Raw genomic sequence first — 13,310 nt, 5'->3', positions numbered from 1 at the left:
GGCAGCGGCTCATTAGGAAGCCAGAGGGAAGACGCCATTTTAGATGTCTCGTACTTTGGGTAAACAAATTAAACGCTTTCGCTTTGCTGATGTGTGGACGTGCGATTTGTCTACCTACGTGCGCGTATAAAAACTGACTGCATCGGTCAGCTGCTTGAAAAGGCCAGCATGGACACACGAGTGCTGGCGCTGCTGTTGTGCGTGCAGCTGCTGCTGTTGTCGGCCACGCAGTCGAGCATCGTGACGCCTCCGCGGCAGTCGGTATGTACGTACGTGCGACAGGGGCCGTGTGATGATTTCCAAACGCAACAACATCAAAGGTCATTTCGTATCTTTTTTGTATTTCTTCACAAACATTACAATTTGTTTTTTCAAGGATAAGCGGTAAAGAAAATGGATGGATGGATGGATGGATGGAAGATACAACCTTTTACTCTAAAATGCACATTTTGCTCTGAAACTTTTTTTTTTTTAAATTTCTAACATATTTGTTACCAAACATATAAAACGATATATTTTATTCGTTGATAATATTTGAACTTTTTCCTCAAAATAAGACAAAAAAAAGTTTGTGGCCAAACCATCAGCTGTGCTACACGTTGTTTAAATGTTGATTCACAGCAAAAGAGGAATGGATTGGATTTGTAAAACTAACAAAATATCAACAACCAACAAAAAAAAAATATTCATTTAAAAAATAATATAATCAAAATGCTTTCAAAAAAGGGGAATGATTGTATTTGTTTTCTCTCTATTTTTTTTTAAATAACCTTTGAATAAAATGTTTTATGCCACTTATGCCCTATCACGGTAATGGTTATTGTGTTGTAGGGGAGAGAGAGGCCAAGGAAGAGGTTCAGAAAACCTTCCTCCAACTGCAGCTGGAGACCTGGAGCGTGTGGCTTGCCGCGCATGACGGTGATCATTGTTATTCATCACCAATTTGCCCTCTGTTGATAAAGCTAACTGTGCTATCTGTCTGTTTCCCAAGGGGGGTCCAGGTCCTCCTCAACCACCTCCACGTCCACCTCCACCACCGCCTCCTCCTCCTCGTCCTACTCCGTATGCATGTTTCGGCTAGACGCTGGTCAATCAATGCTTTTGATCATCTTTTCAAAATCTTGCATTCAATCTGTCACTTGCACCGAAACAGAATAATTTGCAATTGTAATCAAATAACTGTCACATACATATTTGTATCACCTTGAAGCATGTATGGAAAGTTATGGCCCATTATAATGACCTGTGCTTGGATGCTGGGCTCATCATGCCAACTCACAAACTGGTTGTGTTGTTGTCATCAGATGAGGATGTATTGACCAAGTGATCGCAGATGTGGAAAGTCGCCGACACCTTTAATACGATTTCGTTCATGGTGTGTTTTGACTTGTGGATTTTTGACATTGTTGTTAGCTGAAGGTAAATGCCACCAAAAATGGTGGCTATAGACTTAATGTGATAGACATACCGTCCCATCTTTTGTAGAGTCATAAAGAGGAAGATGTTTCTTGTCGTTGCATCACAGGTGGAGAAAGACGACAAGGAGCTTGTTTACCTCCTTGTGCTGTTGTGTCATTCATGGTGCCACTTCCTCTTGTGTGTTTCTGTAAATACATGCAATTTCTTGGAAGGCGTCAAAACACAACATAGTTTGTTTACTACACAGGTCCATGTTTTTATTGATTGTATTATTATGTTATACATGTTGCTTAAATTTGATTTATTGTCCTTTGTCAACAGCGATGCGCCAAACTTTCCATTAAGTGTAAATATACTGTATTTAGCATGAAGAGACAATATCACAGGGCTTAAAATTGTGCCTTGAGGAATGCCAGTGAGACGGTAGTGAACCATGCAGTTAATACACAAAGTGTAATATATAACATAAACAGTCGTAATCTTGCAAGAATAACCTATTTTCTCCAGAATAAAGTATTGTTTTAAGATTATGATTGTTACGATTTTTTCCTACTCCCTCTCCCTAAAAAAATTACAACTTTTTCCTAAAAAAATATTTAAAAAATGTTTCCACAAACAACTTTTTTCTTGAAAATCATCAAAAATATAAGTTTTTCCTAAAAAACATACACTTCTTTACAATATACTTTTTTAGGAAAATATAAAACTTTTCTCAAATATAAAAAAATATCTTCAAAAATATTTTAACTTCCCTCAAAAACAGAGAAATGCATTTCCCCTCGAAATGCATTTAAAAAAAATATATATTTTCTAAAAATCCCCCTAACACACAAAATTCACCCCCCCCCCCCCCCCCCCCCCACACACACACACACACTCTAAGATATACAACTTATTGCTTTGGCACGTTTGGACTTTGACTTAGGGTACCCAAGGGTTATGTACATTACTATATGTAGTTTACATTTATAATACTTTCAACATTCTCAACCATTAATGAGCATTTTTGGTGGTTTCCTTGTTGACCGTTTCCTCTTATTGGAAATATCCTCTAATGTGAAATCTTGATGTGACGTCTGTTGCGGTGTGATGTGAGCAAACGTGGACTAACAGGAAGTTGTTACTGCTGCCTTTTGCTTCTGATGGGAAATGTGTGTTTGTTTTGGTTGTTGGGTATCTATATATAAGGAGCTCTGTGGCGTTCCGGCTACGTGGCCCTCCATATACCATGGACAAAAGCGTGCTAGTGCTCCTGTTGTGTCTGCAGGCCTTCCTGCTCATCATTGCGTTGGATTCAGCCGACGCCGCCACTTGGTTGACGGACAAACGGCAACTAAATCTGGTGAGAAGCTCGTCTTTGGTGCTTGAACATTTCAGTGAATTACAACTTAACATATAGGTAATAATTATTTTTGTCTTGTTTAATAGGGAAGAACTACATCAAAAAGAATACCAAAGTATTACTATAATCGATACTGTTACCTGAGACCAGGAGCATGCTCTCTTTTAGTAAGGGTATGAACACATTCTTTAAGTTGTCTTGTACCAAGGAATATTCGAGCCACACTAAAAAGAGAAAAATAATGATTATCCAACGAAATAAAAATCTGAATCTTACACAAAAAAAATGTCATTTTCAAGAAAAAAGTTTTTTGGCATGTTTTTGAGAAGTTTGTGGGAAAAAAAATCATATTTCTGAGGAAAAAGCTATTATGTTCCTAAGAAGTTGTAGATTTGAGCAAAAAAAAGTAGGATACTTTCAATAAAAAGGCAGTATATTTTCGAGATAAAAAGTAATATTTTCGAGAAAAGAAGCCACAATCTTACAAGTATTAAGACGTATAATTTTAATGAAAAAGTCAAAACCCTATGAGAATAAAGTCGTTTAGTAAATAAAAAGCTATTTTAATATTTTAAGGAAAAAAGTTGATTTGAGAAAAAAATAAGATTCTATGTTTGGTTTTTTTTTTACTCAAAAATATTGTACATTTTTCTTGAACCAAAAAAAAAAAAATTAATAAAAAAAAAAAAAGAAATATTGTACATTTTTCTTGAACCAATTCCCCCCACCCTCCTCACCCCTTTTTGGAAAAAAATACTTTTTTTAGCATGGAAAACAACGTAAGATGACAACTTCAATCTTTTACTGTAATTATTTACTTTCATGTTCAGTGTGGCTCTAAAATTCCATATTTTCAAAACTTTTTGGGCGGAAAAACTGATTTATATTTAACCCTTTGTTGCTTTGTCTCTAGCCCCCGCCAAAGAAGGATGGACTCGAAACCCAATTGGCAAAAACCAAGATTAACTTGGCATGATGATGCGAGGAAACCAAGTTCTGCTTTTGTCTCTGCTTTCTGGAGCTGGCTTTTCAGTGATGGTGATGTCATGCTGTGGAGGAGTGCAAATGTTCATCAAGTATGATAATATCCTATAAAGCTATAAAGTATATAATCATGTGATGCGCTGCTGATTAAACACATATGGAACAAGCACTCATGGTGGCTCTGAAGTTATTTTTTTCAAACAAGACAGAATGATGGGAAGTGAATGGAGTGAGGAAAATATATTTCTCAAAAATATAAAGCCTTATTGGAAATACAGTATGAGACTTTTCCTCCCCCTCCAAAAATATGAAAATATATTTATGTCCTAAAAAATAGTGGACTTCTAAAACTATACAGGGTTGTTTTTCTTTTTACTAAAAGAAAATATATAGCTTTTTTTCTTCTTCTTAAGAATATACAACTATTTTTCAACAATAGTAAATTTTTTGGAAATGGAAGACCTTTTCCCTGGAAATTATTTTTTTTTTTTTTTTTGCAAAGATGCACATTTTTATCCCGTCAAATATATGGGACTTTTCTAAAAATAGACTATTTTCAAAACTACAGGTTTTCCTTGAACAAATACGTCTCAGAAACATACGACTTTATTGAAATCGTAACTCCCCGCCCCCTCAATATATATTTTTTTTCAAAATGCAATTAACAAAGCCACTTTTCCCCTCAAAAAATTGACGACTTTTTCCTAAAAAGTATTTGAAAAAAAACCCTACAAAAATATTTAACATTTTTTTTTTCTAAAAAATATAGAAATTTACATGCAGACTGATTAAATGAATGGAGTGAGGTTCTGCAATCCTGGAAAAGTTAGCATTGTGCTATGCCTGCATATGTTTAAATTTGAAGGCAAGCAAAGTGAGATTTCAACCATTTATTGAAAACATTTACAAAAAATGTGCAAAAAAACAAAGAATTCTTGCAATCAACAACTCAACTGACCCTTGAGATCAAAACTATTGGCAATTAAATGACAAATAAGGCAGATTCAGCAACAATCAAAGAAACAAACAAAGATTGCATTTTAAATTACCGGTAGTTAAAATTATTATTCAAATATAAAACTTAAGACAACATCAAACAAAAACACCAAGCCCTAAAACGGCAGTGTAACAATATTTTTGGGATTCATGGCACTTTAAACGCAACATAATAAAGAGCCAAACACAAACGATGTGAACTAGCGACATTTCCCGCATCGCTAAAAATAATTTAAATACTGTTGCACTTCCGAACGTTGTAGCCCTTTTTACCCTGTAAACTTTCAACGTGTGAATGGAGTTGCAGAAACGTCATGAATAACTTCCTCAAAGTCCAAAACGAGTCAAGGGCAAGGACGAGGGAACGGAGGAGTACTCCCTGACTTTCAGCCTGTTAGTAGTTGAGGACCTCCACGTCAAACAGGTCACACACGCCGCTGCTGTCGTCCAGGATGAAGCTGTAGTCCATGCCTGACAAGTCATCACACAACATTGGAGACTTTGAATTAATATATATATATATGACTCAGAAGTCATAATGTCACTATGAGACACCAGTGCAAGAGAAAATGTGTACATTTTCACAAAATTTTATTATTTTTTTTAAGTTATACATTCTAGGAAAAAATTGTGTATATTTGAGGAAAAAAAAGTTTCGAAAAAAAGTAAAATCATAATTTTAAAACAAATAAATAAAATCAATGTAATGAGAAAAAGTTTAAGAAAAACGTTTTTATTTTAAGTTATATATAAGATAATTTTACAAGAAACAACTCAGGTATAAAAGAATTTCAAAAAAATGTACTTTAAAAAAAAAAAAAAGCTTGTGAATAAAGAACTATTTTTTTTTTTAGAAAAAAAGGGTATATTTTAGAGAAACGCTTTTGTTTTTCTGAACTAAAGTTAGACTTGAGAGAATGTAATTTTTTAGCAAAGACCTTGTAGAATGAAAGTTGGATATTTAAAAAATAAATAAATAAATAAATAAAATACATTTTTTTTTTTAATTTTATGACAATAAGTTTAAAAAAAAGTATTTTCAAGAAAGTCCAAGTTAAACTTTCGAGAGGAAAAACTCAGAATTTTATTTTTTAGGAAAAACAGCTAGATATTTAAGAAAAATAATTTGGAGAAAAAAGTCATTTTCAATCAAAACAATTTGAAAAGTCAGAAATTGTCAAGAAAAACAGATGAGAAAAAAAATCTTCCACTTTAAAGAAAGCTCTTACAAGAATAAAGTATATTTCTAGAAAAAAGTTGTGTACATTCAAGGAAAAAAAACAGAAGAGAAAAATTTGTCTAATTGTAAGTGTTCTTGGGAAAAAGCCTATTTTAATAGAAAAAAATCTTTGCAAGGATCTTTTACAAAAAACTAAACTTTTATTATATTATAATATATATGTATATAATTTTAAGAACTAGAAAAAGAAACAAATTCAAGAAAAATCTTACAAGAATAAACAACTATTCTCATAAGATTAATTTTTACTTGTAAATATGTAACTTCTTTCTTGTAAGATTGAGAATTTTTTTCCTCAAAAATAAATCCAACTTTATTCTCTACAATATTTCTTAAAAATATACAACCTGTTGTTTTTTTTTTTTTTCCATTGAAATTATTTTCTCAAAATATACCCTAGAAGTTCTCCAAAGTATAAAAACAAATTTCTTGACCATATACAACTTTACTTTAGCAGGATTGCAATCTCACGGGGTGATTTTGCTACTTTTTAGGGTGGCCCCCTAAGACTCCTTCGTCGTCTTGCAAAGTTTTCAAAGCACACAAAACTCAGTCTTTAAGAAGCTTACCATCAGTAGACATCAGCTCCTCGATAAAGTCAACAGCTTCTAAAAGAAAGTATGAAAACATGTTTTTGTGACTATGTATATTTCCAAACATTATGAATAGACTGCTTGATTGAGGTTTATGTTTTTACATCATCCTTTATCCTAACCAAATAAAGATGTCTATACCGTCTTTCTCCTCCTTCATGTGCTCCCCGATGCTGTTGTGCCTCAGCAGGCTGCTCATGTCCAGCACAGACTGGAACTGTGGGCCGGCCAGGTCCATCTGCTCCAGCTCCAACACAGTCACCGGCTGATCGGGAAGTCCTGCAGGAGAAAAGGCGAGATACGTTACATTGCAGAGCCTTAAATGGAGGACAGAGGTGCTAAGTTATTATTTCAGCAGCAAGGCAGCGCAGTAAAAGGCGTCAAATGTTGCTGCATACTTTGAATTTAAAAGCGTGCCCCACTCTTGTGGGCAAATATAACAATAAAGACTGAGCGTCAATAGTCCACATTGAAATGTTAACATAAGGGATTGCATTTGTTTATGTTCAGATAAATCTGAGCTCAAAAATGCTATCATCAACATTTTTGGGTCACCAGGAACAAAAGTGTTGCACTCTCTGTTGTTTTGCTATTTTAGGATGATTTAAGGAACATAGATGACAATTCCAAAACAATATTTGACCTGTAGTCATTCAACACAGTCCAAATGGCCTGAAAACTAAACAAAAAACAAAACACAAACGGTACTAAATGTCTTTACAATCTCTTAAGGGTTCTTATTAGAGGGAGGGGAAAATAGCATTCTTGTGCTGCATAACCACGTATTCTTACTATTCTGGTTACCCCGTAAATGAACCCCCCCCCCCCACACACACACACACAGTTCTTACCCACACGTGCAAGTGTGGACTCTGGCCTCAGCACTCCATCGTGTTCCGGCAGCACCATCTGCTGATCCGGGCTGAGCGAATCCTGGCTGCAGAACGACGAAGCAGTGGTGCTGGAACCTGACGAGTAGGCGGGCGTGGGGAAGGGCAGCCAGTGCGAGCCAGGCGACAGCGCGAGAGGCGGTGTGAGCAGAGGGCAGGTCATGTCGGTGGGGGGCACAGGGAAGACCACGGGCGCACTGCAGTCAGAGTCCCGGTTGATGAGCGTGACCTTGATGGGAGCCACATTGCTGCGCAGGTTCACCTGGTACTTCTTGTGACCGGTCTGGCCCTATGAGGACAAAAGAAGATATAAAAAAAATATTAAAAAAAGAACAAAAGTTGTCTATTTTCAAGGGGGAAAAAAATATTCTGTGGAGAATTTAAAAAATAATAAAAAATTTTTTGGGGTTGATGAAAAAAGTTGTATATTTACAGGTAAAGGCGCAATGTTACAAGTGTTTAATTGACGAAGCTGCATTTTTTCTTCAGCCACACAATTGAATTTTTACCCTTGTTAAATTTCAACTTTAACCTCACAAGATTACATTTTCTCCTAAAAAAATTATACATCTTTTTTTCTCCCAAAAACACTTTTTTTCTAGAAAAATACAACTTTACTTTCGTAAGATTACTTTTTTTTTTTTTTTTAAACTGGAAAATATAATTTTTTTTCGTTCGTGACTTTTTCCTGAAAAAAGGAACATTTAAAATATATAAATATTCTTGAAAATACTTGTTTTTTTCTACGTTTTTTTCCCTTCAAAATATACAAAACAAATATTTAAAATTTACAATTACTTTCTCCAAAATGTAAAACTTTCTTGTAAGATTGCAACTTTTCTTAGTCTTATTTTGTTCTTGAATTTGTTTTTAAAAAGATAGTTATTATTATTTATTTATTTTTGTACAAATTTTAACTTGAACTTTCCTTGTGATTTTTTCCCCCTCCAAAATCTACAAAAAAAAAAGCACTGAAAATATTCAGCAATTTTCTTGAAAAGTAACTCTTTTAAACATGAAAAATGGACTATCTTAAAAATGTTCAACTTTGTTTTCTCAAAAATATTTTTTAAAAAAAGTTGGATATTACTGTTTTTTTTTTTTTAAAGAATAATACAACCACCTTACTTTTACAACATTTTTTTTGCAAGTTTGTAACTTGAAAAAAATATGAATAGTCTCCAAACAAATACCTTTTCTATACTATAAAATTTTATTTTTGAAAATGTCTTTTTTAGAGAGGGATGGTAACTTTTTATCCTCCAAAAAACGATTTACCAGATTTTCTTTTTTCTGGGAAAATATATGACTTTATTCCCTGAAGATTACGCTTTTGCAGTGTAATTATCATTTTTTTCTTTCCGGTGTGGGCCCCAATACTTCTTGCAGTGTTTCGCTACCTTCTCTGGTAGCAGCACCTCCAGCTGCGTACCAGACGGCGCCACAACAGCGAGGAGAGTGTCGCCGCTGAAGGCATTGCAGATGTCTTCATGAGTCACAAATTTATAAGTGGGGGAGCGTTAAGCAAAGAGGATTACAAACGACTGTGGGGGTGGCAGAGGGTGTACGGGGGACAATAAACACACACAGAGTCAATAAACCAGAAAAACAAGACCGAGAGCAATTTGGGATTAGCCTGCCTGACAATAGCAATTACATTGATAATCCGCTCCTCAGTGCGTTTTCTCTGTTCTTTGTTAAGAGGATCAAAATGGGATTTTTGTTTTGAGATTGAAATGAATGAGTCGATAGTCCCAAGAAGGACGTGCGTGACTTCGTCTCAATGTTCACTGACAAGCAGACAAAATCAATTAATAGACTCTTCCTAGAAAAACTGCCGACTAATTCACAACTCCATTTCTTGTACCAAAACATGCACAAGTGCCCCTTTTTTTATTATTATAATTGTTTTCCCCCTCGGGCAACCCACAGGAGCACATGCAAATACCACACTGAGCCGGGGTTCAAACATAGAACCTTAGAACTGTTAAGCAGACGTGTCAAACATTTATTCGCTGCAGTCTTGTACATTGCCAACCGTGCAAGGATATTTGCTTGTGGCAGGATCACGGTTCAAGCATTCGTTGCTCTCCTGCAGCCATGTCTTCTGCCTGTCCAACTCTTTCTCTTGGGCCTCCAGCTCAGAAATTTGGGCTTGCAGAACTCTCACCTGGTCAAGAACTTCCTGGGTCTGACTTCTCCTGTTCTCACCCCTGTGAGAGAGCCATAAGGAAGGAAAAGAAGCTTTTATACCAGTGGTCCCCCAACCTTTTTTCCACCACGGACCAGTTCATGCTAGCACAGAGTATGTTTTGCGGACCAGCAACCATTTGACGGGGTGGGGTGCTGACGAACTTTCCCGATCTGATGCTAATCAACGGGGCGGGCTTTTGTTGTGCGCTTTTTGGGGGGAAGCACAGCCCAGTACCAAATGGCCCACTACAATGTATTTAATCAGAGTACTGGCAGTCACATTACAAGGTAAATAAATGCATATAGCATACAGTATTTACTGTACTCCCACCAACAGCGGCCAATAGCTTCCTGCAACTCAAACATGGAAGCACACAACATTGTCGATGTTCATGAAGCCATCTTCACGTAACGCAAGATCGTCTTTAACGCTGTGCAGGGAACTCGTTTACTGTAGGATGTCTGTAAACATTATACTGAGCGCTTATTCTGTGATGTGGGGGTTTGTTATGAGCAATTTTTCTTCGCCAATCTGTTTACAAAACAGTTAGGGCTTAACCTTAAACTTGAAATATATCCAATCTCCTTTTGTTCGTGACCAAAACTGAGTGTGGCCGAACCATATAGTCCTTCATTGTGACATTAATTAGGAAAATAATAACGTCAAAGAAGTGACTGACCGTGCTGTGTATTGGCATAATGTGTTAAACAAGTCATTCACCACAATAAATATGAATAGGAATAGAGTTTCACACCACAGTGTAGTTAGTTACCAGATAGGCTATCAGCTGGCCAAGCTTCTTCTATTTTTTCTTCTACTTCTCTCTCCACTTTGTATTTTCCGGCAGTATGGATGCCCTGTTCCACCGTGCTGCCTTAAAGGTCAGTCTTGGTACTACGACAGACATCGTTGTGTGTAATTTGATGCGTTGGTCGTCCAAAGTACACCACACACTATCAGAGCAGTAAGAACACGTACCATTGTTTTCATGTGTGAGGTTGATCACATTTTTTAAATCTGTATTCCCCACCCCACCCACGTAATTCGGGTCTATTATAGGCATAATTTATACTTGCGTAAATAAGGTAACTTATATGAAAAAGTTAAAAAAAAGAATTTTTTTTTTTCAAACCTCCACTGGATAATATTTTTGTTTTTCTTCTCAATCAAGCCAATCCCTTCCAGCACATTGGTGATGTCGTATATTCGTCTTTTCTGCTTCACTGCCAAGCTGTCTGCGGCCTGTTGATTTAAACACAAGTGTCAATAAAAATGTAGCTGGCAGCATTTTAACAAGACGCTGTCGCATCACCCTACCCCGACCCCCTAAGACTACCTGGCAAATACTGCCTGGGGTGGGGGAAATCAAAGAAAGCTTGTGGTGCTGAAAGAGAGGATTTGCCAAATTAAGCTGCACAAACCTAAAATGAAACCTGTTGGCAGGAGTGTGTGTGTGTGTGTGTGTGTGTGTGGAGAGGGAGGAGTGTAGTAGTCTCAGGTGCCTGTGGTGTAAACATTAGCAAACTTTGGCGCTCAAGAAGCGAGGGAAAACTAACAAGAATTGATGCACAATAAAGGGTAGCACATTTAACACCCTCCTATGAATACAAGGGTGAGGTTGAGGTCATTATTTTTTTTGTTCATGGTGTCACGTTGCTCTGCAAATACACCTCAATAAATCGTTGGAAATGTTTGTAATAGGCGGCACGTTGAACGACTGGTTAGCACATTCGCCTCACAGTTCTGAGGACCGGGGTTCAAATCCCGGCCCCGCCTGTGTGGAGTTTCCATGTTCTCCCCGCGCCTGCGTGGGTTTTCTCCGGGCACTCCGGTTTCCTCCCACATCCCAAAAACATGTGTGGTAGGTTGATTGAAGACTCTAAATTGCCCGTAGATGGGAATGTGAGTGCGAATGGTTGTTTGTTTATATGTGCCCTGTGATTGGCTGGCGACCAGTTCAGGGTGTAACCCGCCTCTTGCCCGAAGATGGCTTGAATAGGCTCCAGGACGCCCGCGACCCTAGTGAGGATAAGCGTTAAAGAAAATGGATGTATGGATGTTTGTAATACAAAACTGTAAATAATCTTTAAACAGTGCAAATCTACACATGACAACCAAATGCCCATTCATCCATATCCTTTTGCGCCTGTCCTCATTATGCCGACGGTAGAGCGGAGTCGATGTGAGCTGACTTTGGGGCAGGGTACATCCTGGACTGGTCGCCAGTCAACCGCAGGACACATTGAACCAAACAAACATTCACACTCACTTTCATACCAGTGGACAATTTAGAGTCTTCAATAATCCCAACATGCATGTTTTGGGGAAGTGAGAGGAAGCCTGAGCACCAGGAGAACACGCCAACTCCACACAGGAGTGTCTGATCCGAGAAAAGACCCCAAAACCTCTCGAGTGTGAGGCCGACATGCTAACCACTAGTCCATTTTGCTGCCACAACCCAATACCATCCATCCATCCATCCGTCCATTTTCTCAGGTCACTGATACGCTGGAGCGTATCCCAGCTAACTGCGGGCAGGAGGCGGGGTACGCCCTGAACTGGTTGCCAGCCAATCGCAGGGCACATATAAACAAACAACCATTCGCACTCACATTCACACCTACAGACAATTCAGAGTCTTCAATTAACCTACCATGCATGTTTTTGAGATGTGGGAGGAAAACCCACGCAGGCACAGGGAGAACATGCAAACTCCACGCAGACGAGGCCGAATTTGAACTCGGGTCCTCAGAACTGTGAGGCAGATGTGCTAACCAGTTGGTCACCGTGCTGCCCAACCCAATATTAGCTAGAATAAAATATGATATGACCAGATTTAGCAATAGAATGATGAGCTCAAGCATTCAATTAATTTTAAAAATGACCAAATTCAAAACAACAAAAACAATGTTTTATACAGGAGTTTGTGGTAAATGGTCACAATTACGTATATAGCATCAGACTCAGAGAGAAGTACATTTTAAAACATTTCATTATGGCCAAATGGCCCTTGCCGACTAATAATTTTTCTTTTTGAATGGATAAACGACCATGTATTTTCAGTTCTGAAAGTTTACACGGAGTTAAATGCGTCATGTAACCTTTAAAAGGGCAACATTTAGCATGAAACTGGTCCTAGTAATGGCGGCCCTAGTACCTGACCGCAGCGGTGCACCTGCAGCCCCACAGCCCCCGCCCCCGCCCCACTTTCAATGAGTGACTGACGGCTCTTTGTTTCACATCTACTGCGAGCGGCAAGCATCGTAACTCCGGTAAAACGCATCGCGTTTTCACTCACCACTTTCAAGTCGAGGACGCCATCGTTGGCCTCCTGGAGAAGACCGACAAACTTCATGGTGAGGAGACCCAAACTTTTCTCGTGGCGAGTCGACGTCGAGCGAGCCGGCTCCGTCATCTCACACTCCATTTTTTCTTCTTCTACGGGTGTGTAGGGGAAGGTCGAATTCTTTCCGAACGTCAAACTTTAGCTCATAACCATTTCTTTTAGAATATTTCACTCCTCACTAGGCTAACGCTTTACCTGTCGGTTTTTAATGAACAGGCGTTATGGTAGCCCGCTGTTGCCATGGGAACCACTGCCCCCACCCCTCCCAGGAAAAAAAAAAAGAAAAGAAAAGTGACCCTGCCCCCC

The 13,310-nt window shown here is 37.9% G+C and overlaps 1 protein-coding gene across 1 annotated transcript; it reads right to left on the bottom strand.

The window, feature by feature from the left end:
• Positions 1-4,620: 4,620 nt before the first annotated feature.
• On the bottom strand, positions 4,621-13,259 carry e2f5 (E2F transcription factor 5). The gene is made up of 8 exons (XM_061798575.1): positions 12,957-13,259; positions 10,791-10,900; positions 9,516-9,677; positions 8,865-8,973; positions 7,426-7,753; positions 6,716-6,853; positions 6,551-6,589; positions 4,621-5,212 (listed from the first exon to the last, which is right to left on the bottom strand). The coding sequence occupies exons 1-8, from the start codon at positions 13,083-13,085 to the stop codon at positions 5,136-5,138; spliced, it is 1,092 nt and encodes a 363-aa protein (XP_061654559.1). The 5' UTR covers positions 13,086-13,259; the 3' UTR covers positions 4,621-5,135.
• Positions 13,260-13,310: the final 51 nt, after the last annotated feature.

Source organism: Phyllopteryx taeniolatus, chromosome 14 (assembly GCF_024500385.1).
Source record: "Phyllopteryx taeniolatus isolate TA_2022b chromosome 14, UOR_Ptae_1.2, whole genome shotgun sequence".
NCBI classification, from domain to species: domain Eukaryota; kingdom Metazoa; phylum Chordata; class Actinopteri; order Syngnathiformes; family Syngnathidae; genus Phyllopteryx; species Phyllopteryx taeniolatus.
Note: the sequence above shows the minus strand (reverse complement) of the source record. Positions and strands in the feature narration are given on the sequence as shown.